The sequence below is a fragment of the Malaclemys terrapin genome, chromosome 5 (genome assembly GCF_027887155.1).
Source record: "Malaclemys terrapin pileata isolate rMalTer1 chromosome 5, rMalTer1.hap1, whole genome shotgun sequence".
In the NCBI taxonomy this organism is placed as follows: domain Eukaryota; kingdom Metazoa; phylum Chordata; order Testudines; family Emydidae; genus Malaclemys; species Malaclemys terrapin.
Window position 1 is genome coordinate 109,690,729 of NC_071509.1, and position 24,337 is coordinate 109,715,065.

The 24,337-nt window shown below is 38.4% G+C and overlaps 1 protein-coding gene across 2 annotated transcripts in view; it reads right to left on the bottom strand.

The window, feature by feature from the left end:
- PPP3CA (protein phosphatase 3 catalytic subunit alpha) overlaps positions 1-24,337 on the bottom strand; it is a 305,071-nt gene that overhangs the window by 93,873 nt on the left and 186,861 nt on the right. For both annotated transcript variants that reach the window (XM_054029504.1, XM_054029505.1), the window contains exon 3: positions 1,156-1,280. In XM_054029504.1, coding sequence (XP_053885479.1) covers positions 1,156-1,280 — 125 coding nt within the window. The remainder of the gene's footprint in view (positions 1-1,155; positions 1,281-24,337) is intronic.

The following is a 24,337-nucleotide window of genomic DNA, read 5'->3' on the forward strand; positions in this document are numbered from 1 at the left end:
CTTATTGCTTAAATAGTCCTAAAACATTTTGATTTGCCCAATAAATATAGCCTTTACGCTATATTTTATACTTCTTTTTTGCTAACCAGGAGGATACATTACATCTATATACAATTATTTAAGCAATTTTATAGCTTAATATATTTATACTTAACTTTTAAATATTTTATTGTGTTAGAACATGGTGAATGACGCACTTCTTATTTACTAAATGATTATTTTTTTTCTTGTGATTTCTTTAAAGCTCAGTTTGGATGCAAATTGGAACTCAAAATGCACAAAACAGCATTTTAAAATCTGCTTTATTAATTAAATAAACTACCGTAAAATGTGCTGGATACATAAGATAAAATGTTTTTTCAAAACATATATTATATTTAAAACTAAATGATTAAAAAACATATCTGGGCCATGACCAAGGCTCCTAGGCACTACAATAATACAAGTAAATAAATAAGTGAATGAATGAATAAATAACAACAATAATAAACTGTAGTTGGTAAATTGATCTGGTCATTTCTGGTCACTAGGTCTTTCAAAATTTTAGAACTAGCAGATCTCATCTCCTCACACCTACTGTTTATTCATAGAGTGGAACAGAAAAACAAGTATTCCTGCGTTTTTAGCTCCCAGTTTCCTAACTTTGAATGAACTAGTCATTGAACTAATTTATCTGAATAAACAAATGAAGAAAATATTCCCTTTGCACCTGCAGAAAAGACTACCGCTGTCAAATGCTGGATTAGCGCTTCAACAAATTCTGGTTTAAGGTGGTTAGCCAGTGACTTCCACCAGTTCAGTGGTTTGATTTTCTTTATAACTTCAGCAGCACACATGATTGCTTAATTTTTTTAAAATTCAATTTTACACTGTTTTAACAGATTATGGTAAATATAGGCCTTAACATAGATTGTTATAATTTCAAATTGGTTTATTTGAAAATGTATTTTTAAACTAATAAAGGACTTTTTATGAAAAAAACACTTATTTTTCCACCCTAATACAGTGACATTTTAACTGAAACAAATTCTGTCCCCATGCTTGCCGTTCATAGTGATTTCTATTAAGCTCTCAGACAGCCATGCATTTGTCCGAGTATTATTAAAATCACAGTGCAAGTAGCCTTGAATTCAAAAAGAGAAATAGCAAACTTACTTCAATACTGAAGTACCCTCTGTCCACATAGTCCCCCAAGAAGAGGTACCGTGTATTGGCAGGAGAACCTCCTACTTCAAACAGCTTCATCAAATCGAAGAATTGTCCATGGATGTCCCCACAAACTAGGAGAAATTAAAATAGCAGTTTGTTACATCATCAGTTCAATTAGTGTTAAACACACACAATTTTAAAGTATTTACCTTAATAATAAAAATGCTGTATTATATTCTATTGTTCACCAGCTATATTCTGTGTGCCAGCTTACAATTTTTAGGGTGACCAGATGTCCCGATTTTATAGGGACAGTCCCAATATTTGGGGCTTTTTTTATATGGGCTCCTATTACCCCCCCACCCCTGTCCCGATTTTTCACACTTGCTATTTGGTCACCCTACAATTTATATCTACATTGACATGATTGGTGAGGGTGGGCTGCACGTCAGCAGAAATTGATGACAAATCCTGAGTAAAAACATCACCATTTTTCACTTTTTCATACATCTACATCTATTGTACAAAAGGTTACCCCATGATTAAAGTAGTGCTTTTGGACTGGTGTTTTAGAAATGACTTGAGATATATTAAAATGTATTTATGCATATTTTATTTTTTTAAAATGCCCATCTCTTGCTATGGCCACTTTGTGCAAAACATATAATATTGATAATTAAAGGACGCACCAAAAATATCCAGAATAAGAAAACATGCTCCTTCAAACAGTCTCATTCCCTCCTCCAATTATCACTGTCTACCTGCCCTGTCCCCAAATCCATGTGAATATCAGTGGGCCTTGCAGCGTGCATGGAAGGTCAACAAACAAGGCAGTACAACATAACTGATTGGTTAATTCACACAAAAGTCTCTCACTTCTGTGTTATACATACATACATACATACATAGAGTCAAAATAGGAAGAAACATGATAGAAAATAATTTACTACTTCTCTAGGTGCATGCTTCCAAATAATTGGGCACACTTTTGTGCCTAACAAGCAATAAATTCACATAAGCTTTTGCATCAATTTCTGCATAAAGGTCTTACTGTCCTATTGCAAATCATGCCTCAAAATTATTTCATGCTGTGAAGAAGCTGAAATCACTTCTCCATATAAATTCAATAGTACAGCAGCTGTAATAAAGTTCCACCAAATTAAAAACCCCACAACAATGCCAACATCAATAATATCTCATTGACTCGTCACAGTACAGTGTCACATATTCTTTACTTTTAGTTACAAGAAACCAGACTCTCTTTTTCAAAGTATATAATAACTTCAGAATGGGGGAAATGTAGTAGTGATCTATATTATTATAGTCTCTGCTCAACAATGGCAATAGTAGAACTAGGGTTGCCAGATGCCCGGTTTAGGACAGCTCCAGTCAGCACTGCTGACTGGGCCATTAAAAGTCTGGTCTACGGCACAGCGGGGCTAAGATAGGCTCCCTAACTGCCCTAGCTCCGCACAACTCCTGGAAGCGTCCGGCATGTCCAGCTCCTAACTGCAGGGGCGGCCAGGGCGGCTCCACATGCTGCCCTTGCCCTGAGTGCCGGCTCCGTAGCTCCCATTGGCTCCACCTAGGAGCTGGACATGTCGGCAGCTTCTGGGAGCCACCTAAGGTAAGCGCCGCCTGGCCGGAGCTTGCACCCCAAACCTCCTTTGCACCCCAACCTCCAGCCCCAGGTCGGAATCCCCTCCTGTGCCCAAACTCCCTCCCAAAGCCCACACCCCATATCCCCTGCCACACCCCAGCCTCCTGCCCAAGCCCTGAGCCCCTTCCTGCACCCCAAACCCCTCATCCCTGGTCCCACCCCAGAGCTCATGCCCTCAGCTGGAGCCCGCACTCCCTCCTGCACCGCAGCCCCCTGCCCCAGCATGGAGCCCCCTCTTGCACCCCAAACCCCTCGTACCTGGCCCCACCCCGGAGCCCGCACCTCCAGCCGAAGCTCTCACCCCCTCCCACACCCCAACACTCTGCCCCAGCCAGGTGAAAGTGAGTGTGTGGGGGAGAGGGTGAGTGACAGAGGGAGGGAGGATGGACTGAGTGGAGGCAGGGCCTCAGAGAATGGGTGGAGCAGAGCAGGTCCCTGGGGAAGGGGTGGGGCAGAGCCAAGGCAAGGGTGTTTGGGTTTGTGCCATTAGAAAGTTGGCAACCCTACGTAGAGCAAATAATAAAATATAGCAAAGATGGTGATCATGCATACCTTACTCTCATGAGTACCTGTGAAGTGAGAGGTACCACTTATGAGTTAGGCCTGCAGGATCAGCTTCTATGCTCTCTTTTCTCCTTTGCTGTGCATTGCTGTACGCCATGAAGTAAAGACTGCATAACTACAATTCTTTTTTTTTAAAAAAATGAGTTTCTTCCATCAAATAGCGTAACTACATAAAGACTAGGACTCTTTCACCAGTTTTGTATTACACTGTGTAATCTTTTCTTTCCAGGTGACATTTTATTTTCATGAGTTTTGAGATAGGAAACTTCAAGTGTTACTTAAGACACCTTCATCTGAAAGTGATTTCCAGCAAAGGATAATAACTATCATTCTATAACAATGCAAAAATAAAGTTTAAATTTAAATCCTCACACAACATGATGGAAAAGCTGTCTATGTAAAGTCTTAAAAAAAAATGAAGCTGTCATTATCCGCAATAAAGGAAAATTCTGGATCAATTTTATTTATGTAATTGGTTTAGCTAGCAAACTGTTTCAAATGGGCTGTGTTCCTCTGTGTACATATAGTGAGCAGAGAAGAGCAGCAAGTCTGAGAACTAGAGCCAGAAAACCTGCCCTCTTCAGTTCAGACTGAGAAACATTTTAGTATAATAAAGCAGAACAATTCTAACAATTAAAAATGCATGTAAATCTGAAATGTAACATGGTTGAGAGATTCTGAATGTACTTAACTTAGATTTAACATGACCAGGGCCGCTCCAGCTTTTTTGCCGTCCCAAGCAGCGAAGTGGGGAAAAAAACCAAACCAAACCAAACAACCCACAAGCCGATCGGCGGTACTTCGGCAGCAGCTCAAAGGCACCGCTTCATTCTTCTGCAGCAATTAGGTGGCGAGTCCTTCGCTCCCTCTCTTCCTCTTCGGCGGCAGCTCAAAGAGGAGAAGAGGGACTGAGGGACCTGCTGCCGAATTCCCGGATTCCCGAATTCTGCTTCCTTCACTGGTGCCTGGAGTTGGCCCTCATCGTGACTACAGGAAAAGGCAAAGCTACTTCATGTTAACAGGCGTGTGTGTATATGTATGTGTTTGCAATGGTGAAGAGGACATTTCAGAGAAATTGATAAGTAAGACCTGCTTAGAAAGAAATATTTCTATTTCCATCAATTTGTTATAAATGGAAATGAAGAACAGAGTACAATTATAAACCCATTTATATTGTAAATGGGTTTATAAGTGGAGAAAACCCAAAATTTGCAGAATCCTGTCCCTTCAAGCTCTATTTTTATTATTATTAAGCAGTTGATGAAAATTCCTGTGAATTTACAAACACAGTATTCAATTCTTATCTATTCATGGTTGGCTTCAAAAAGTGTATCTCCAGAAACGGCTTTCAGAAAAGACACTTGAAAACCAAGGGGGGGGGAAAAATCAAAGTAACAGTTTATTCCAAAACAACAGGAACAAACTCTGAATTATAAGCATAAATCTAGCAGGGAATCTTGTCTGCAGAAACTGAAAAGATGTGGCTTAGGAACAGAGGACAACAGATGAGTTACGATCATATACGATGCCCATGTCCCAAAATTTCAGTAATAAGGTCAACATTTTACATAATTCAGATTTGTATTTTGTATGGATTATCATAAAGAGAGCTGAAGAACTTTTCATTTTCACAGTTTTAATATATACTTTTAAAATATCCTGTCAGCATCCAATTTGTGTCCTAGTTTTTGGTTGAATGTTAACATTTGGAACTAGAGAACTGAATAGGTATGTCCCAGGAACTGTGAAAAACATAATTGACTTGATAGGTTATTTTTTGGGGTGCTGTTCAACCCACCTTCACCCCTCAGTTATACTTTTCAAATTTTGGAGACTCTTGGACAATAATGTAATTATTTCTGATTCTCATTTGGGGGAAAGAAATGTTTGCTTGCTATTTTTACCTCCCCTCTTGCTCCCTTTTTTCTCAGAGGTGGTCTCCTTTCCTGGTTGTAGGAATATGGAATAGGGGGTCAAATCTGATGAAGGGGATGATAAGGACAATTAGCAGCACCTATTGGCATCTGCCACCTGCTTCCAGTGCCAAGAGGGATCCAGAACTTGAAGAGGTCTGGAACCAGAAGGGGCTACACCTACAGCTCATGCTTTCTCACTCCGTTATGGGAGGAGCACATGAAGAGAACTAGATGGGAGGCTCATAAAACGGATTGAGGCTGGAAAACAAATGACAGCACTAGCAATTCTTTGGGAATGGAGGAACTTCCGACCCCCTCCTCTGCTATAAAGTGAATTGCTTTAGGCTTGTCAACACTTACAGTGCTGCAATGGTGCAGCTGTGACACTTGTAGTACTTAGCGAAGACGCTACCTTCACTGATGGGAGAGCTTTCCTCTTGGCACACCAAGGAGCGGTAGCTATGTCGATGGGAGAAGCCCTCGCGTCGATATATCGCTCTCTACACTGGAGGTTAGGTTGGTGTAACTGTGTTGCTCAGGGGTGTGGCTTTTCCGACATAGTGATACCGACATAAGTGGATAGTGTAGACCAAGTCTCAGATTCTTATGTCTACAGCAAAATCTATGAACCTGAGAAGATGCTTGTGAAATATACTGAAGATTCCACATCCCCATCCCGGATAGCTTTAAAAAAAAAAAACCAACTCACCCAAATTGAGAGAGGAATAGCAAAGCCTAATAAAATAAGGAACAAACTCACTCTGTTTCCTTCTCAGAAGTTCCTCAGCTACATTTCTAAAATGTATAGCTGTAGAAGGAAAAAGCTGCCACGTATTCTATTCATATAGGATTTCTGAGGGGAATCAGAGGCCATTACTTTTGGGCTATGTCAGGCATCATATTTTGGCAAAGGCGACCAACCCGTTTATAATTGGTGGATATGGCAAGAATAGAGAAAAAAATGAATAAAAATATTTTCCATTCAGAAAGCTGGCAAAACCACTAATCAACTTTTACCATGGCTTGAGCCATAACTTACGACTGCCCTTAGGGGACATGATAGGGCTAGCAAGATAACACTCTGTCACTATTAGATCAATAGGCATGATGCAGCAAACATTATTCCGCATTCCCTCCACAGTGTCTGCTTTACAAAGCTCTTTTTTAAGGTACATTTAGCTCCCTTTACGATGTGCTTTATTCAGATAAAAGGTTTAAAAGCATGGTAGTTACTATCTTGTAATAATTTCTCATCTGCAGGCATTAATATAACATTTGAGGTTCCACTGAAATTCAGATGAAGTGGGTGCCTAACTTTCCTTTGTGTAGTTGAAAATATCCCCTTTTACCATTATCAGGTGGCATACTTGGCATATTCAAAATACGATCATAGCTGGACTATAACTCCTTTTCTCTCACTCACTTTCTTTTAAGAAACACTATGTAGCTCCTAGTGAAGCTCTCCCATATCAAAGTTATGCACTTGTGCTGTGAGCACAACTCATCAAAACGACACAATTTAGTTTCTGTTTGAGATCTACACTCAACATAGTTGGGGGTCTGTATAGTAAGGGAGGGTTTTTTTTCCCTCACCAGCGCTGGAATGCTATTCTTCAGGCACACAGAGAAGACATAGCACCATATTTCTTATTGTTATTATTTCAAACTCTTTACTTATATCACAGTATCACTCAGCTCTCCAAACAGGGTCAAGGGCCCATTGTTCTAGGCTAAATAATGAACTTACTTTTACAGTTTTGTATGAGGACTAAACATCTGCAAAACGTTCTTGTATTAGGATTCTCTATCTGAGGGTTAGTTTATTGTCCAGGTTACCTCACAGCTAGTTTTCTATCCTTAAACAGCCAGTTATGTCACTGCACAATATGCCTAATAGCAAAAGAATGCTGTGATTTGCTTACTGACTCTAGTGAGCAAACAATGATCACTCTCTATTACTGTACATGCATGTTCATGAAATTCTAACAGAGATCCTGGAAGTGAGCTGAAAGCGCAATGTTTTGTTAGACATGTGCCTCACCAACTTTCCCTGATAGTTCTGGGCCCACCCTGATGTCTTCATCAAAGCTTCCATTGACTTCCAGTTTTTTATTATATTTGTGGTTTTCAATCAAAGAATGCAGAAAGAGAACTTTCCAAGTGTAGCTTACAACTTTTGTCTATTAAAAAAAGTTCACCTCACTGCAAAAAATAAAATCTCCAAACAGAAACCCTTCATTAGAAGCAATCAACTATATGTTTTTTATCTTTCTCTCTCTCTCTCTGTGTGTGTATGTATATCAGCTTTTTGACACTGTGGAAATGATGATTAAAAATAGTAACAATTCTACTAGATTAAAACTCATTTTAACATCCTGTAGGACATCAATGATATTTCTGTAAAATGTTTTCCAAACAAACCAACCTTAATTGCCAATCAATAAGTATGTTGTAAAAAGCAGAATTGAGTTCAGGAACAAAAAGGATTGTTGTCATATTATCAAAGTATTGTGTCGGCAACAGAAGAAACACTATCTTAAGATTCAGAGTGTTTCTATATTAGTACTTACTAACTCGTTAGGAGATCCCACTCTGTTGAAACCAGTCAGGGGATCTAAGGAGGGTCTACAAATCTATAGAACATTCTGGCAAAACCTACCAGGATTCCCTTTCCCTCAAATCTAGCAAGTGCTGAAAAATATTCAATTAATAGTCAAATACTACAAATACGTGCCTGTGACCCTGAATGTCAAATGGCAAAGGACTCACTATTCTGTAAACACAGCTGTTACCAGATACAAACTCACTACCTCTAACACACTGATGTCATAATATTTATCCAAAAAAAGTATCATGTAAGGAATTAAGTGAAAACTGGTGACTCTCTGGGCATTAATAATATTGCTTGATGCGTGGACAGTTAGTGTGTCAAGAGTTATGTATATGTGTTGGAAATATCTGCGTAAAATATGCTAAGTCCAAGCAATCTAAGTAGAGTGGATAAACAGGTTTCTCCTAGACAAAAGGTATGTGGATTTGCCAGACTGCCTGGTTTAAGCTTTGTAAGCCAAAACCAATAAAAAAATATATTTCTGTTTAAGGTAAACAAAGTGAACAAACCAATAGAAAGAGCTAATTAACAAGAGGATGGAAAAAGGGATCTGGAACCTGCATCAAAGGAACAAATATCAGGGGAGAGTACCTTTGTCTGAAGTTACTTTGAAAAAAAAAAATCTATTTCAAAGGTTTTTGGAACAATAAGAAGAGGGGAGAAAAGATATTGCAGGGACCCATCACTTAAGAGACAAAAGGGCCAGTGCTCTTTGAATCTGTGAAAAGTGGATCCTCCCCCAGCCATGTGGATTGAGGATGTTGAGAACTAACTGAGAAATTCTCTGAGGCCAGGATTGTAAATCTGTTAAATTTTAGATACTAGAAAGCATATTTTATTTTTGCTTTATTTGTAACCATTTTCTGCTTCTACTATCCTAGTTTACTATCATTTAAATCTCTGTTCTTTATTAAACAAACTTAGTTTTGGTTTTACCACAAAATTATCTCAGTGCTGTGTATTAAAAGTAAAGCATGGGTCCTCAGCTAAATAGTTTTAAAAGTAATAATAGTGAACATGAGCTTCTTTTATTAAGAGACATAATGATGCAGGAAGAATGTTATCCATCGTCTGAAAAATTGTTTCTTTCATTGAAAATGAAGGTTGACTGAATTAGGGAAATAAGTTAATGCCTTAAACTGTATTACAAACAAGGCTCATAGAAAGCAGGCTTCAGCAAACAAATGTGCAATAGCTTTTAAAATCTGTGGAAAATATACCCACTAATTTCATTTTACTTCAGAAAGCACATCTATTGTTAATAATAAAAAACATCTGAATCGTTCACCAATTTTCTTAAACAAAACTCAAACCTACTGCCAGATTTCTAAATTTTCTGTTCTTTGGCCCCCATTGCAAGTTAACATTCCATACAAATTGCATATTGCAGGAATATTACAGTCTTTGCGTTTTATTAAGCCCCAGTGCTGAGTGCATGAACTTTCAAGGAATATCGTCTGCTGTCACACCAATCCAAAATTATTAAGATGCAGAGTTTTCCAAGCAGTTTCCTTGCAGGCTCACAAGCAAATATTGCACCACAATTTTTTTGTATGGAACACAAATGACATCCATAGGCAGCTGGTCACTAAAACACAATTGTACTTCTAACTCCCGATGTATACATTATCTTTTGAAGGTTTCATAAAACTGTGGTTAAATTTAAATATGTTTATCATTTATATACAGGCACATACATGTAAATACATATTCTGTCTTTATGTGAGACAAATTTAAAACACTTTCAAAACTCCTTAGTTCAATCAAGCAGAGTATTTCTAGTCTAAAACCATTCAGACTGCTCACGAAGTAACACACTGTCTTAGAAAAATATTAATCTCTTACTCTTAAAATGATGGAGCTTTATTTGAACATGTTTGATATGGTAAGTGTATTGCACAACATAGCTCTCTGTGTTTCTGACAGACACACTCTACTTGGTGATATTCATACTGGTTAGCTAACATGATCATTATAATAAGCTTTCTTTTGCCCTCTTTCTTGTCACTGAATGCAAAGCTGCTGAGTTTACACTATCAAGGTGAGGCAAAATCAATGGAGAACTGCAATTAAATTTTTTCACCGACAATAAAGAGGGGCCAATTAGGGCAAACAGGTGCAGTGATGGAAAGGAAACCTACCAATGGACTATTTATATTTCAATGCTCATTGATTTTCACGTTCAAGAATTGCTGTGTTGCAACAGTCAAAGGCACCAGAACCTCATGCGAACAGAAATAATTGATAATAAGTGCAACACACACCTACACGCTCACACACCCTTTGATAAAGTCAAGTTAAGGTTGCAGGCACCTGCTGCCATCAGTAGTTTGAGAACATGTTATCTGTTAAGAACATTAAAGTTCAAAACACAGTAAACAACATGCCCATATCCCTCGTAAACACCAGGAAACCAGAAAATGCACAAGATAGATATATTTTTCAAGCAAGCCACTCGAAACTAACAGACATGCCTGTAGTGATGCCAGCCTATCATCTTCCCTTTTTCCTGAGGTGCCAATGTACATTGTAGAACACTGTTTTCTATAATTTGTTTCATACAAACATGTTTTTAGTTCTAAGCAGGATATGTGGTCATTCTGCTCTGGGACGGGTTAAAATTTTACTCTCTTGATCAGCCTGAGTGCTTGTAATGGCTGTCAGTGTTCTCTACGACTCTATTTTGTGGTAAAACCACCTAGATCGAGTTACATTAAAGTGGAGAAAATGGGGTGAAGGAATAGTAGGAAGTAGAAAGGATGCAGTGAAAAGAAAAATAGTGATGGCTCTGCAGACATCAAATCATCTCATGGTTAAGTGGGAGGCAGAACAGGCCCAAGTCTTGCATCTGCAAACACTTCAGATGTTAAGGCCAAAGAGAATTTATGTCAGCAGAATTTTTACTGTCTCTCTAAATCAAAAGCATTTCAGTCAAGACTGGCAGAGCAAGCACACTGCTTCATTCCGTGAAAAGCAATAGAAAAAACAGGGTCTTGGGAAACAGCCTCCAATTGTTGTGAAAGTTATAGGTGGAGGGAAAGACCCACCTCCAACTCCCCAATTTGAATAGTTTAGGACAATGAGAGTTGATATCATGATAACAGCGTGGAGACAAAGTGTGCTGTTTTCAGCCTCAGAGTAAGGTTAAGCAGGAGTAGAAAGGGGACTTTTGAGTGCTGTTGTTGCAAAATCTATGGGGGAGAAGATCCTTCTTGAGTATTTGGGGAGGAGGAGAGCAGGATATAGATATAATTTCCTATATATAGATATAGGAGTAGATATAATTTCCTCTTCCAAAAGTTCCCCTTCCCTGCTACCCAGTGTCAGAGGTGAGAAGTCACTGGCCTCCCACTGCTTCTTCCAGAAGATGGAAAAGGTAAATAAATAATTACATAGTAAGGGTGACTGGACCTGGCACTAATACTGAGCAGTATTTACTCCATCAGCAAACCTACTGATTTCAATGGGATAACTTTTGGAGTAAAGTACTACTTCAGCGTAAGGGGAGGAGGAGGAGATTTCTCATTCATATCCCTAGATCTCAAAATACTTTGTAATAGTGGAGAAGTATTATCCTTTACAGATGGGTAAAACCAAGGCACAGAAAATCAAATGACTTGTCCAAGATCACATAGTGAGTCAGTGGCAGAACAAGGAATAGCATTCAGATCTCCTAACTCCCAGACCCATTTCCATTCATTAGAACAGCTGCTCCTCGATGAAGGGGGAAGGGTCTGAAGAGGAGGGAAGAAGGGTTATACTATCAGCAGAAAATCAAGCAAAACTTGTCAGTTTCTAAAAGTTTAGTATAAAATATGTTTGATCTAAGTTTTGTCGGGTTCAAGTCCAAAATTAAACTAAAATTCAGGGACTTTTTTTTTTTGGAGGAGGGAAGAGGAAATGAACTGAGATAAACTGAAAATAAAGCCAAAAGGTTTGCAAACAAATTAAGATGAATTTTTCACACCTCTGAATACTACACACCTTACTAAAAATATCTAAAAAATAATTTGTAATACTACATTTTATTCTGGGATTATCTTCTGAGTCATGCTTTAAATTTTATTGTAGTCCAGCCCATAAAATATATGATTTCGTAACTGCAGAGTGTTGCATCTTTTATAGTAACATGAGAGAAAAAGACATCCATTAATATATTGTTGTATAATATTTATTCAGAGTCAGCTACCTGCAGTTAAAAAATAATTCGGAGTGTGTCCTTCCCAATTTAATGAGATAATCTTTTTGTGGAGGATTTAATTGAACTCTTAATAAAACCAGGTTTCTTCTGATAGTTAATGGGTTTCTGTCAGAAGTACAAAGTCCAACCACTGTAATTTTAAAACAAAAGTCACAAGTAGCTCACACCGTTAGTAATAATTATATTAATGTCTTTCAGTAAATTACCGTTTTTTCATGTGGGTCAAAATGCTGTCTTCATTACTTAGAAGGGCATTTTGTAAATAGTGGCTTTGCTTGCTTTTCTTTCCGTACAATTTTAGACCACTATTTCATTCATACATTTATTGTTAACTCCTGGGCAGCCAGTAGTTTCCAGGATCATGTGCATGATGAATATTAGCATGTAGAGAAATAGGTTTTGGGATGCTAAAAGTTGATAAGTGCAAAAGCCGGATGGCTGTAAAAGGCCATTTTTTTATGTGAATAATATTTGATGTCACTGTTTCCTCATGTTATACCACATGCAGACTTGTTCTGTGGCTCCTCACTCCTCCTCCCACCCCTTTTTAAAAAACAAAAAACAATCAGAACTTATTTTAAAACAAAAAGCATCTTTTCTCATTGTGCTCCTTGCTCATTAACAGAGTAACGTGCCTGAATGTGGGAAAACAGAGTATTTATTTGGCACATAACTATGTATGCATAGAACTGTCCTTAGACCAGCTACAAACTGATTCATTCCAAGTCCTCTTTGGGTATATTCTTCCTCTTCAGTTTCCTCTGCTGACAAAAGATGCTTATGTAGTGTCTTTAGTAGGGATAAAGTTCAAATGCTGATTGTTTAAGACTCAGTGTTGTTGGTCATTAACCAATTGCATGGGCCTCCAGAAGCTAACATGCCTGAGTAAGAGTGGGTAGCTTGTTTTATGGCAAATTTCATTTTTTCCCATCTTTGTACCAGAGGAGCTTGAAACAAGGGATGAACAGGGTCATAAAATTGTTAAGGATCAATTTTTATTTTCTCAGCAAAGACCTATTTCAAAAATATATGTCTGCTGAAAACTGGTTTGGAATCTTAGAACCTTCCGTTCCTCATGGCTGCTGCTGAGAATTACTGTAGCAAGCCAAGGACAAAAACCAAGTCCAACTAACAAGTGAAATAACCTTGCTTGTGTGTATTTAAAGGCTAGGAACATTCAAAACTGATAGAATTTGGACAGGACTATGGGCCAAATTCAGAAGTGACATAAATGATGTTATACATTTAAAAAAACTCAACAACAGGCTTTTGAAGCCATTGGGAACATTGATGGAATTCACCCCGGAAAGGGTTCATGCGACTCAGAATGGGTTAAGTAACCTGATAGGCCACACCTGAGGGAGAGCTAGGTTTGACAGGCAAGCACTGACTGAGGGTGGAGCCCAGCTAGACAGGAGCAGATGGAGCTGGTATAAGGCCCAGAAGGTAAGGCAGAAGGAGGCTTCAGCGTGGATGCCTGTGTCACTCTCTGAGTTTAGAGAGGGAAAAGGAGGAAACTCAGGGAGAAAGTAGAAGTACTAGGATCCTAGCCCTGTGGGAAGGGCTTACCAAGAGGAGTGGTGGAGAAAGAAACCTGATAGAGGTGCAATAAGAAGCATCCCAGGGAAACAGCAGCATGGTTTTGGGATGGAACACACATCAACTAGTAGGGTCCCTGTACTGGAATCCAGAGTAGTGGGTGGCCAAGGTTCCCCTACTAGTTACTGGGGAAGTGGCATAGCCTTGAATTGGAGAACTGTTGAGAACGATAGCCAGTCCAGTGAAACTTTGATACTCTGGAAAGGGGAAACCCCATAGTGACCTGGCTGTAGGGCCGAGCCATGAAGAGGAAGCACTGCAATTCCTGGAGCATGAGAGAAAAGGAAGGGAGCATTAGACTGGGTGGAGTTATTCCTCACATGCCACCACAAGGGGGTGCTGCAGTGGCGATCAGAACCTTGAGACAGGAACATTAATAATGAATGCAGCTGGGGCAAAACTAAGGATGAAATTTCATGTCATATATATATGGCAGTTGTGACAGGACATAAAATAGGATAAAGATCATACAAAAGAAGGGTAGCAAGTCAGACTTTTAGCAGGGAAGATAATTCAAAGTGCAGAAGAGAGAAGATAATAAAAATAAATGACCATTTACAACTCCTCTGAGTTTGGCCCTATGTTATGTGCACTCAGCAGTGGTCTAAAATGTCATGCCCTTCAGATTTCTGATGCAAGATTATGAGATATGCTCTTTAATGATCCAGCAGAAAGATATTAAGAAACAGTTTAAATATTTTACAGCCAGACTAGAGATTGAACAGGCAAAATTTAAAATGTAAACGAACTCTCTACCTGAATGGATATCCTCTGTCTTACCCTCTATAGCAGCATAAAAGGCTTCCATAGTTTGGCCAAAGCTCAGCTGAGCAGAGTACCCAAGAGGGCGACCAGAAACAATATCCATAACCAGAAAAGAAGAGCCCCAAATATAGTACTGCATATAGCAATAAATCTCAGAGATAGGATTTAATTAAAATCCTCTATATGCACCCAGGATATAGAGTCTAAAGGCAATCATCACACAAGGTGGAAAAAACCCCAATTGAATAATTTCTAGTGGTTAGTAGTATTTTATAGCTCTATAAGAGATTTTCAGAGCAGCCCAGAGTATCTTGCCACACATTCCATTAATTTTAATGGAAGGTATATGCCTAATTGCCCTGGATTTCTCTGAAAAATTGCAACTCCAAGATGTAATCCTTTGCACAGAATCTTGGGGGACAGGGGGTTCCTCCAGGTAGTATATAAAGAACTGCTTGTGCTAGATTACATGTTAATATAACTGACAACAACACTTGTAGCTATTTGCCATGATTTGCTAGTCACAAAGCATTTTCATGGTAAGGGAGACTGGACTCATGAATAATCAGATGCTATTTCTACATCCAATTCAGCCCACTGTTAATTGACCATATTAACAACAACTAGACTAATAACTGAAATCCAATACTGAACACAGTCATGGACAAAGCCAATAAAAACCATACCCAATTAGCTTTCAAGGCGTAACGTCTAGATTTAAAAAGAAAAAATCTCAGACAGTTTGCAGATGCACTGAGTCAATAAACATAGCACTTACAAGTTTCAGTTTTGAATACAGATTAAAATACTAAGCAGACTGCTCTGTACTAGTTACTGAATAAAATTAATGAAGCATTTAGCCAGCATCCCAGACTATTGTTTTGTGACCATGGGGAATGAACCATTACTCAGAGTGTTAAAAACACTTCAGACAACACACTACAGGTATGAAAAGATGGCACATCCATTCAAAAACCAGATATTCAGTTGTTGTTACCTTTCTTTACAAAATTAGCTTTGATCCCACTGAGACTTTAATTTCTTATGCTTAGTTTTGGCCCAGAAGCAGATTAGAAAATGAGATAACAATCTGTTCAGCCATTTTGGAGTTAAGTGAGAATGAAAAGCATTTTACAACCTAAAGAGTTTTCAGACTCATTTTCCACTCTAATACAAAAGAGCTTGCTGTAAACTTCATCCTGGACATGTACATAATCCTGGGCAAGAAATATTCTTTGCCTTGTTTGAAGGCACTTTCTTTTAAAATGTCCATAACTTCATTTTAAAACCATGTGCTAAACAGGTGCATCCCCTGAATTTCAGATGATCGCTCAATATGTGACAAATTTTGCATGTTTTTGGCCAGGAGACGGGAGAGGAGGCAGACAGAGCAATTTATTTATTCCTTCTGGAAAACTGGAACTTTTACTGAGGCCAAATTCCACACCGTACAGGATACAAGTAAATCCCATTGACTTAGTGTGAGTTATTTGTATCCTGTGGCAAGAGAAAGTTGCCCAAGATGGAGCACTAATCATGCAACAACCATCCTTTTGGGTTTCTGTACCAAAGTTTTTTATTTAAACAAATTAAGGATGGTATTAGAAACTAGAATATTAATGAAGTAGCAATTGTATGAATGCATCCTAAGAGGATATTAGTTGACGGGGGGCAGTGCCTGGATCCTTAAACAAAGATGCAAGTGCCAGTGTGAATAAGATCTTATCTAGATTTAAGTGTCACCACTCTACATACTAGTACAATGGGGTGTCTGTAACTGGAATATTTTGAACAGCTTGGGGTTTATTATATACAGCATTCGCTTCTAATTATTTAGGCCTAAACCTACAAATGCTTAAGCACACATAACTTACGTATATCTACTATAGTACATTACGATAGTTATACTATGAACATATGTTGTGTTCCCATAAATTCTATTTTAAGGCAAAACATGTATATTCTTTTCGAATACTGGTTTATCACTAGCCTACCAAATCATATAGGAACAATAATACAAAAGGATAACATGAAACTATAATGTTTTCATATTGTATTGTAAGCAATTCAGTATTTGTGATATTAAAAAAGTACTTATTAATACAGTGTTTGAAAAAATTAAACTTTGTACATTATTCCACACGTTCCTCCTCAAGTCTGTCACTCAGCTGAATGACATGTTTCAAAAAGGAAACTGGCTACTTTTAGCCAAGATCAAGAGTAGTATCAACTTTTACATAAAAAATTCCTTTTTAACTGCAACTACTCTAACACTAGCTTTTTTCCAGCTACAGCTTTATTGTTTGGTCTATATTTTTTTTATAAGAGCCCATCTTAAAATTCACTACTTCTCTTATCTCTCTTCATGTCCATAACAAACATCTTGCATGGCTCTTATTTTATTTTGCTCTCATTTTGTTTCAGAGGTATCACACAGCTGTAATGATTAAGGGTCTGGTCCTGCAAACATTTATGTATATGAACACTTTCACACTGATTGAAGCTGAACCTGAGCAAGGATGTTATTTGATAGAGGGAAAGACTGTGAGAAGTTGCAGCCACAACAGAATCTCCTTTGGTTGAAGATACATACCTAGAATTGGTTAAGTCAGTCCATATATTAGAAATGCTTCCGCATTCCTTTGCTGATGCTAAGCTCTCATATAACAGTTCCCGCAAGTAACAATTTCTATCATCTCTGGTTGGCTAGGAAATTCTATCCCAACCTGGAAGATGATTACTTGACCTCAGTTACATACACCTTTATCGCCTGTCAGCTGGACTACAACAATGCAATACCTGGGCACAAAGCCACAAGTCCTTAACCTTCATCCAAGTAAAGAACGTAGCAGCAGCTCTCCTCAGCAACACATGCTACCATGAGCACATCAAATCTGCTCAACCAAAGCTTGAGGATGATAGTAACACTGCATCTCAGGCTCAACAGAGATGTCCACTATAATGCTCGTCTGTGCGAAAAACAGACCTTTCTTGGGGGCCACGTCAAGACTGGAATGAACACCTGCATGATCTAAAAATCAACTCAAAAAAATCACCACTTTCTGTTTCAAGTGCAAGACACGCTTCTTTGACTTTGCCTTCATTAACTAACACACACAGCAGCTTAGACTGAGAAAATTTGAAAGAATTTTTGGGGCAAGGAATTTTCTCTTCTGTAAAAAAAGCACCTTTGTACTACAACAGGGAAGTGCACAGTTCCAGGGTTCCAAAGCATGCCTAGCAATTTGCTCCATGACCCCAACCATAAGCTCCTACAACAGCTTCATGCCACTGGAACAATGAAACCATTGACCAACACAGTGAGGTCCGTTATCCTGGGAGATGGGACATTTAACAGAAATTGGACCAATACTATCAAATTTGCTTCCTGATAAAATGAAAATAACCACTAATCTTGCAACCTGCAGAGCTGAATGCAAAACCAAACCTCTTTGCCCAAGCTTTCCTGCAATATCATCTGCACTCACCGTCTTCTAAACTCTGGCCTCTTGCCTATTAGGAAGATAGACAGGCATAACTTTGTCATCATATTTTTAATCTTGGTAGATGTCCAGATGAACATCAATAGAAGAACTGGATAGACAGACCGATGAATTCCACATTAAGTTTTCCTAGACACTGCTACTGTGCTGAAAGGGGAATTCAGACATGTGAAAACAAATCACCAAAATTAACACCATTGTGTTCTGTTTAAGGTGTCTTTATGGCAGACAGGTAGGTTAAAAAGTTAGGATCCAGATAATGCTCCCCCCTGGATTATGATGTAGTGAGCTCCCCAACAGACAGAGCTGCTGACACTAAAGTGGCTATATGTAAACCATCTCTGACTAAAGGTAGACAGGATCCTGCATTGCCAATCCCAAGCATTCAAAAATCTTGTGTCCCTCCACAAAAAAAAGTCACAAGATTGGCTTCAAAGTAATGAGATTTTTAGAAACAATAAATGTTGTGGTCTTTTCATTTGCCTTCTAATTTCTGAGAATTTAGGATTCATTTAGTCCATCTTGTCAGATGTTTTGCCAGAGCCATAAGGACTAAACTTTTTATTAATATCAATTATTACAGAAAGCCAAGATTCTCATGTAATCTCTTACCTCTGGGAGCTGGGGCTTTAAGACAGACACCAAATATAATAAGATTTGTGGTAAAACTGCAAGGCTCTGTTGGGAAACTTTGGGCTCTAGTAGCTGGCATGAAACGAGAGCTCAAAAGCCTGAAATAATGCAACCCTTACTATGTATGGTAGCTGACTGTTCAATCAGCTCTCCTCTGTTTATCACAACATGTATTTTAATTAAATAATCAGGCCACTGTAGGGACAAGTTAACTGTTTCCTTACATTTTGATTACCTAAACTGACAACAATCCCAGCTAAGCAAACAAGCAAATCTTGTTCTCAAGCGTATTCTATCTTCATTTCATGAGACAAAATATTCATGCCTCCTCTAACAACTAAATTCTGTAGTGTTGAGTCTTCTTTGAAGGAAAAGCAAGTACCTTCTCTTTTGCCATGGTTAATACGATTGACTGGCTAGCCAGTATTCTTAGAAAACTGCTGCATGACATCTTAAATGACAAACAGCGTTCATTAGTCTAGAACTCAGGAGGAACAATCCTCAGAGATTGAACGCTGTCAATGAAGTGAAAATGTGCTTTCAGAGTAAAATCCACTATTTCTGTCCCAGCAACTTTTATGGGCTACTTTCCACTTCTTTAGATCCCAACAGTACAGCCATTTGTAATGGTTTTAGGAGACAGAGCTCAATACTGATGCAAAAATGATTACATTATTATAAAAAGCAACAAAGAGTCCTGTGGCACCTTATAGACTAACAGACGTATTGGAGCATAAGCTTTCGTGGGTGAATACCCACTTTGTCAGATGCATACATTATTATAATTTATTCTTATAATGTTAGATTATTACAAATTTGCCTTTGCCTTTACTGAATTTTTAAGAAATCCATGGAAGGCCTCTGCTCACTGTCACCTAGTGACAGGCCAAGTGCAAGGGAAGGTAACATCTCCTTGGCCATAAAACCCCATTTATTACACCCAAATGAGTACTCTGAAATATAGCTTTTAACTTCTATTTGCTTTAATATTCTGTATGATTTTCTTATTTTTGAAAGATGTATATGTGTTTATTACTGCAATTCATGTTTGCATAGGATATTTAATAGAGTCTTTAACTGCAAATTGTAAATATACTGCAAACAGTGGGTTGTAAATCCAAAACATATTTGGTCGAAAGACCAACTCACCGGAATACCTTATTGAGAAAAACAGGACATGTCTTTTTGTATAAGATACCAACTGGTATGGATATAATCTTATCTTGAAAAAAAAAAAAAAACTTTGTACGATATTAATATTTTAAGAGATGACATAATTGTGTAAAAGAATGTAAGGCTATTCTCTATTCAAGAGAAGTGATGCTGAAGAATCCGTTATCAAGAATCATAAACTCAGACATAAGAATGGACTTTTCATGCCTTCCCCTTATCAAAAGAAAATCATTCAGTTTAAAAACCATACAAAACTCTAGAAATGTCCCTATTAAGATTAATCTCTTTTATAAGCACTCTTATGTCTTCATTCATTTAGCTTTCAGGATAACATGTATAGTTGGGAAATGTTATCATTACTTCTCTGACCTCATGTTTCCACTTAAAGGTGAAAATCTTTGTTTATTCCTTAGGTACCTAAGATGGCATATGATTATATTTGCAAATATACGTCTCAAAAGATTGTTAATAACTTCGTGATGTCAACACTATGAGAATAAAATGTTTTATGTACAAATACAGCAAGGTAAAGTTGATGCTACAACCGGTTACTAATGTAAGAAGCAATTGAAAGGATAAAATGCTGCCATTAACTGGGAATTAGTTATCTGGCAATGCTTAAGCAACTTCTTACCAAACTCAGAATTACCCCAAAACTTCTCCAGAGATTGTTAAGAAGAGACAATGTCTTTTTAATGACCACCTATTAAGTTTGAAGACGAAGTTTAAAAATATGACTTTGAGAGATCAAATACTTCTCTATATAAACTAGGAGTATTTGGAATAATTGGAAGCGAAATTTCAACTCCGATTACACCCAGATGACACTGATCTAGAGTTAAACTCTTTGGCTTATGCAGCTGACATCGTACAACTGGCAGACACATTCAATTTAATGATGATATACTTCATTACCTTGGAAAATTGGTGGTGTCGACTTTGACTTACAACATGTGTCAGGATGACGAAGGGGTTGGAAAAGAGACAATAGATAAAGTATTTAAATGTAGCAGTGGTGCAGTCATAGAACAAGTAAATGTATACCTAGGAAGCTTGATCAGTATCAAGAGGTCCATCAAGAATGAGGTTAAAAGGAGCTTTAGTTACAAATGCAGCACAGAAGTTGATAAAATTATGGAATTATAAAAACATTATCCTTGGTACCAAAATGAAAATGTATCAAACCAGTGTACTAATAGTATTAGTCTATAGTCTGGAGGCAGCTGCATTAAATGAAACAGCCAGCCAGAAAACTGGAGTCAATAGAGATACGAGTTCTTTGGAAGATGAAGGTGTAAAATGGAATGATTTTAAGACAAATTAAGAAGTTAGATGGAGAGTACAATGTGAAATCAGGCTACACTGTTGGCTGCAGTCAAAAAGATTATGATAGTGGGGACACCATACAAGACAAACAGATGATAGGATGCCAGACAAAATAATGCAAATGCAACCAAGGTCAGTCAGACCTAGAGGTTGACCACTGACTAGATGGTGGGACATTATACATGGACATGACCAGGCTGGGCTTAATGGAGGAAGAAGCCATTGAAAGGAATGAATGGTGACACTGTACTGCTCCCAGTGTCTGTAAAGATTCTTTGGGATGAGATGAAGATCATAAAATCCTGACAGAACTAAAGGAATATCTCAGAAAATGGACTCAAAAGAAAAAGAGTTAAAAATGAACTGTAAAGACATTGAGGATTTCCCACCCCAGAGACAGAGGCAATTAGAACCTTGCTGTACATGCCTTCACACAGTACATACTAATGAGCTGAAGTGCTACTAAGCCTATCCCATGAATGTGCTCATTCAATGCAAGGCTGACAGCAGCTCATATCTGAATTTAGTCAATCCCTGAAAGAGTTGGACCTTCCTCCTCCAGTGAAACTATAGAAGGCTAGTATAAATCTCTCTGAAAAACACTCTGGTCCTTTCCTCCACTTCACATCGCTCTCATCTCAGCTCTTTCTGTTCCTCTCATCCCTATAAGCAAACAAACACAGTAACAAAGCAGCAGCAGCAGCCGCCTTCCAGTGTAGCACTGTTTGTGCTGTTAAACGTCAAAATGTTTAGACTGTGTATTCCCGGAACCGACACACTGGCAAACCCGGGTAAACTGAGAAATAATGGGATTTAATTTGGATTTAAGATTCTTAGTTTTCATTAAATTTGCCTGTCTCAAGCTAACTTCTTGAATGGTTTCTTTTAAGTAGCTGATTTAAATATTTTGTTGGGTTTCGTAGGACTTAATTCATTCACCTCTGATTATTCATAAACTATTAAAGTTATTCATGATAAACCAAACAAGATCCACCTATCTTTAAACAAAATTCCTTGTCCATCTATAAACTGTTTTAGTTATCTATGATACACAAAAACAAGACTCACTACTAATTTTGGAATTAATGTACTTTCATTTTATTTTACCTAGAAAAGAGCATCTCCACCAGAGCAGACAAATCTCAAAAGGGGTAATCTTTGTTGGAAACTGTCCACAGAGAGACATATTGAAGACACTGTAGCTGAAGCAACCATCCTTTATTGTGTGTGTTCTATTTTGTTTTGGTTTTCTTTTACTTTCATGAATAATAATATAACCAAAGTGTGATTATTTTTCTTGTCTTTAATTGTGGTGTCCCCGAAGGCATGGCAAAGAATTTGATGTGAACAAAACAGTGGCAGTCTCATTCATGAACTGGCATGAAGAGAGATAAGTATGAAGATTTGGCCTACCATTTCTTGTTTCTCTGGCTTCCAAATTTTAGTAATTTGGGGACAAAGTTACATGGGACTCAACTGAAAACACTTCTTTCTGTCCCACCCCTATAATATTTTTTTCTAGGCATGCTTTTGCCAGCTATGACAATAACAATATTTCCCAGATCTTGCTTCTTTAAAGAAAAGAAAAAGAATGACGAGAAACCATTCCAAATGTTCTCCAGATTAGGTATAGGACTGCTTTCCTCTCTTAGATTGCTGTTAAATCCACCTGACAAGGGTATTGTAAGGAACAATTAGTTCATTGGCTCTGAAAAGGTAAAGTGCTAAGTATTATTACAATATGAAATGACATTGAGTTTTCAGTGTAATGTCGAATGACAATTCAAGCAGGAGCTAGGCAACAAAACATTCCCCCTCCCCTTGAGCATAGAAAGTCACTACATTCTGGACTTAGAGTGAAATATTCTGCAAGTGACAGCAGACCCATAATACTGCTCTCTTACAGACTATAGCCAAATTAGGAAACGTTGCTGCATAATAACTGTGAATCATAAAACAGTGTATTGAGCAACTTAAAAGGCAATTTGTACTTCTAAATTTAATATTTTATTCCCTACAGCCACACTTTTATTTAAATTTTCCATCACTTATATGTAGAGTCCCATAACTAATATTCATTATTAAGGAACACACATTTCAGCTTTGCCAAGTTTTTGAATTATTAATAATGGTACAATCATTATATCAGCCTTTGTAAACATAAGAATGCCATTCCACCCAGGAGTGCCTCTGCTTGTGTAACTATACCCGAATTCAGTCAGTCACAAGCAGCAATGTTTTACATTTTGTAATTTCCAAAGCATCTGTTGATCAAGGTACAGAAGGGGAAGAATAGGGATATAAACAGGAAAAGCAACTAAGGAGGTAGGTGCAAGATAAAGCAGCCCTCATCCTCCCACTCTAAGGCCTGGTCTACACTACGACTTTAATTCGGATTTATCAGCTTTAATTCGAATTTACCCTGTAACCGTCCACACAACGACGCTATTTATTTCGATGTAAAGAGCCCTTTAAATCGATTTCTGTACTCCACCCCGACGAGCGGAGTAGCGCCAAAATCGATTTTAACATTTCGAATTAGGGATAGTGTGGCCGCAATTCGATGGTATTGGCCTCCGGGAGCTATCCCACAGTGCATCATTGTGACCGCTCTGGACAGCAATCTAACTCGGATGCACTGGCCAGGTAGACAGGAAAAGCCCCGCGAACATTTGAATTTCATTTCCTGTTTGCCCACCGTGGAGAGCACAGGTGACCACAGATAGCTCATCAGCACAGGTAACCATGCAGGCTGATAATCGAAAAAGAGCACCAGCATGGACCGTGAGGGAGGTACTGGATCTGATCGCTGTATGGGGAGAGGATTCAGTGCTTGCAGAACTTCGTTCTAAAAGACGAAATGCAAAAACTTTTGAAAAAATCTCCAAGGGCATGATGGAGAGAGGCCACAATAGGGACTCTGAGCAGTGCCGCGTGAAAGTCAAGGAGCTCAGACAAGCGTATCAAAAAACAAAGGAGGCAAACGGTCGCTCCGGGTCAGAGCCGCGGACATGCCGCTTCTACGCCGAGCTGCATGCAATTCTAGGGGGGGCTGCCACCACTACCCCACCTGTGATCGTGGATTCTGGGTCGGGGATAGTCTCATCAGCGACGCCTTAGGATTCTGCCGATGGGGGAGAGGAGGAGGAGGAGGATGAGGATGAGCTTGCAGAGAGCACACAGCACTCCGTTCTCCCCAACAGCCAGGATCTTTTTCTCACCCTGACTGAAGTACCC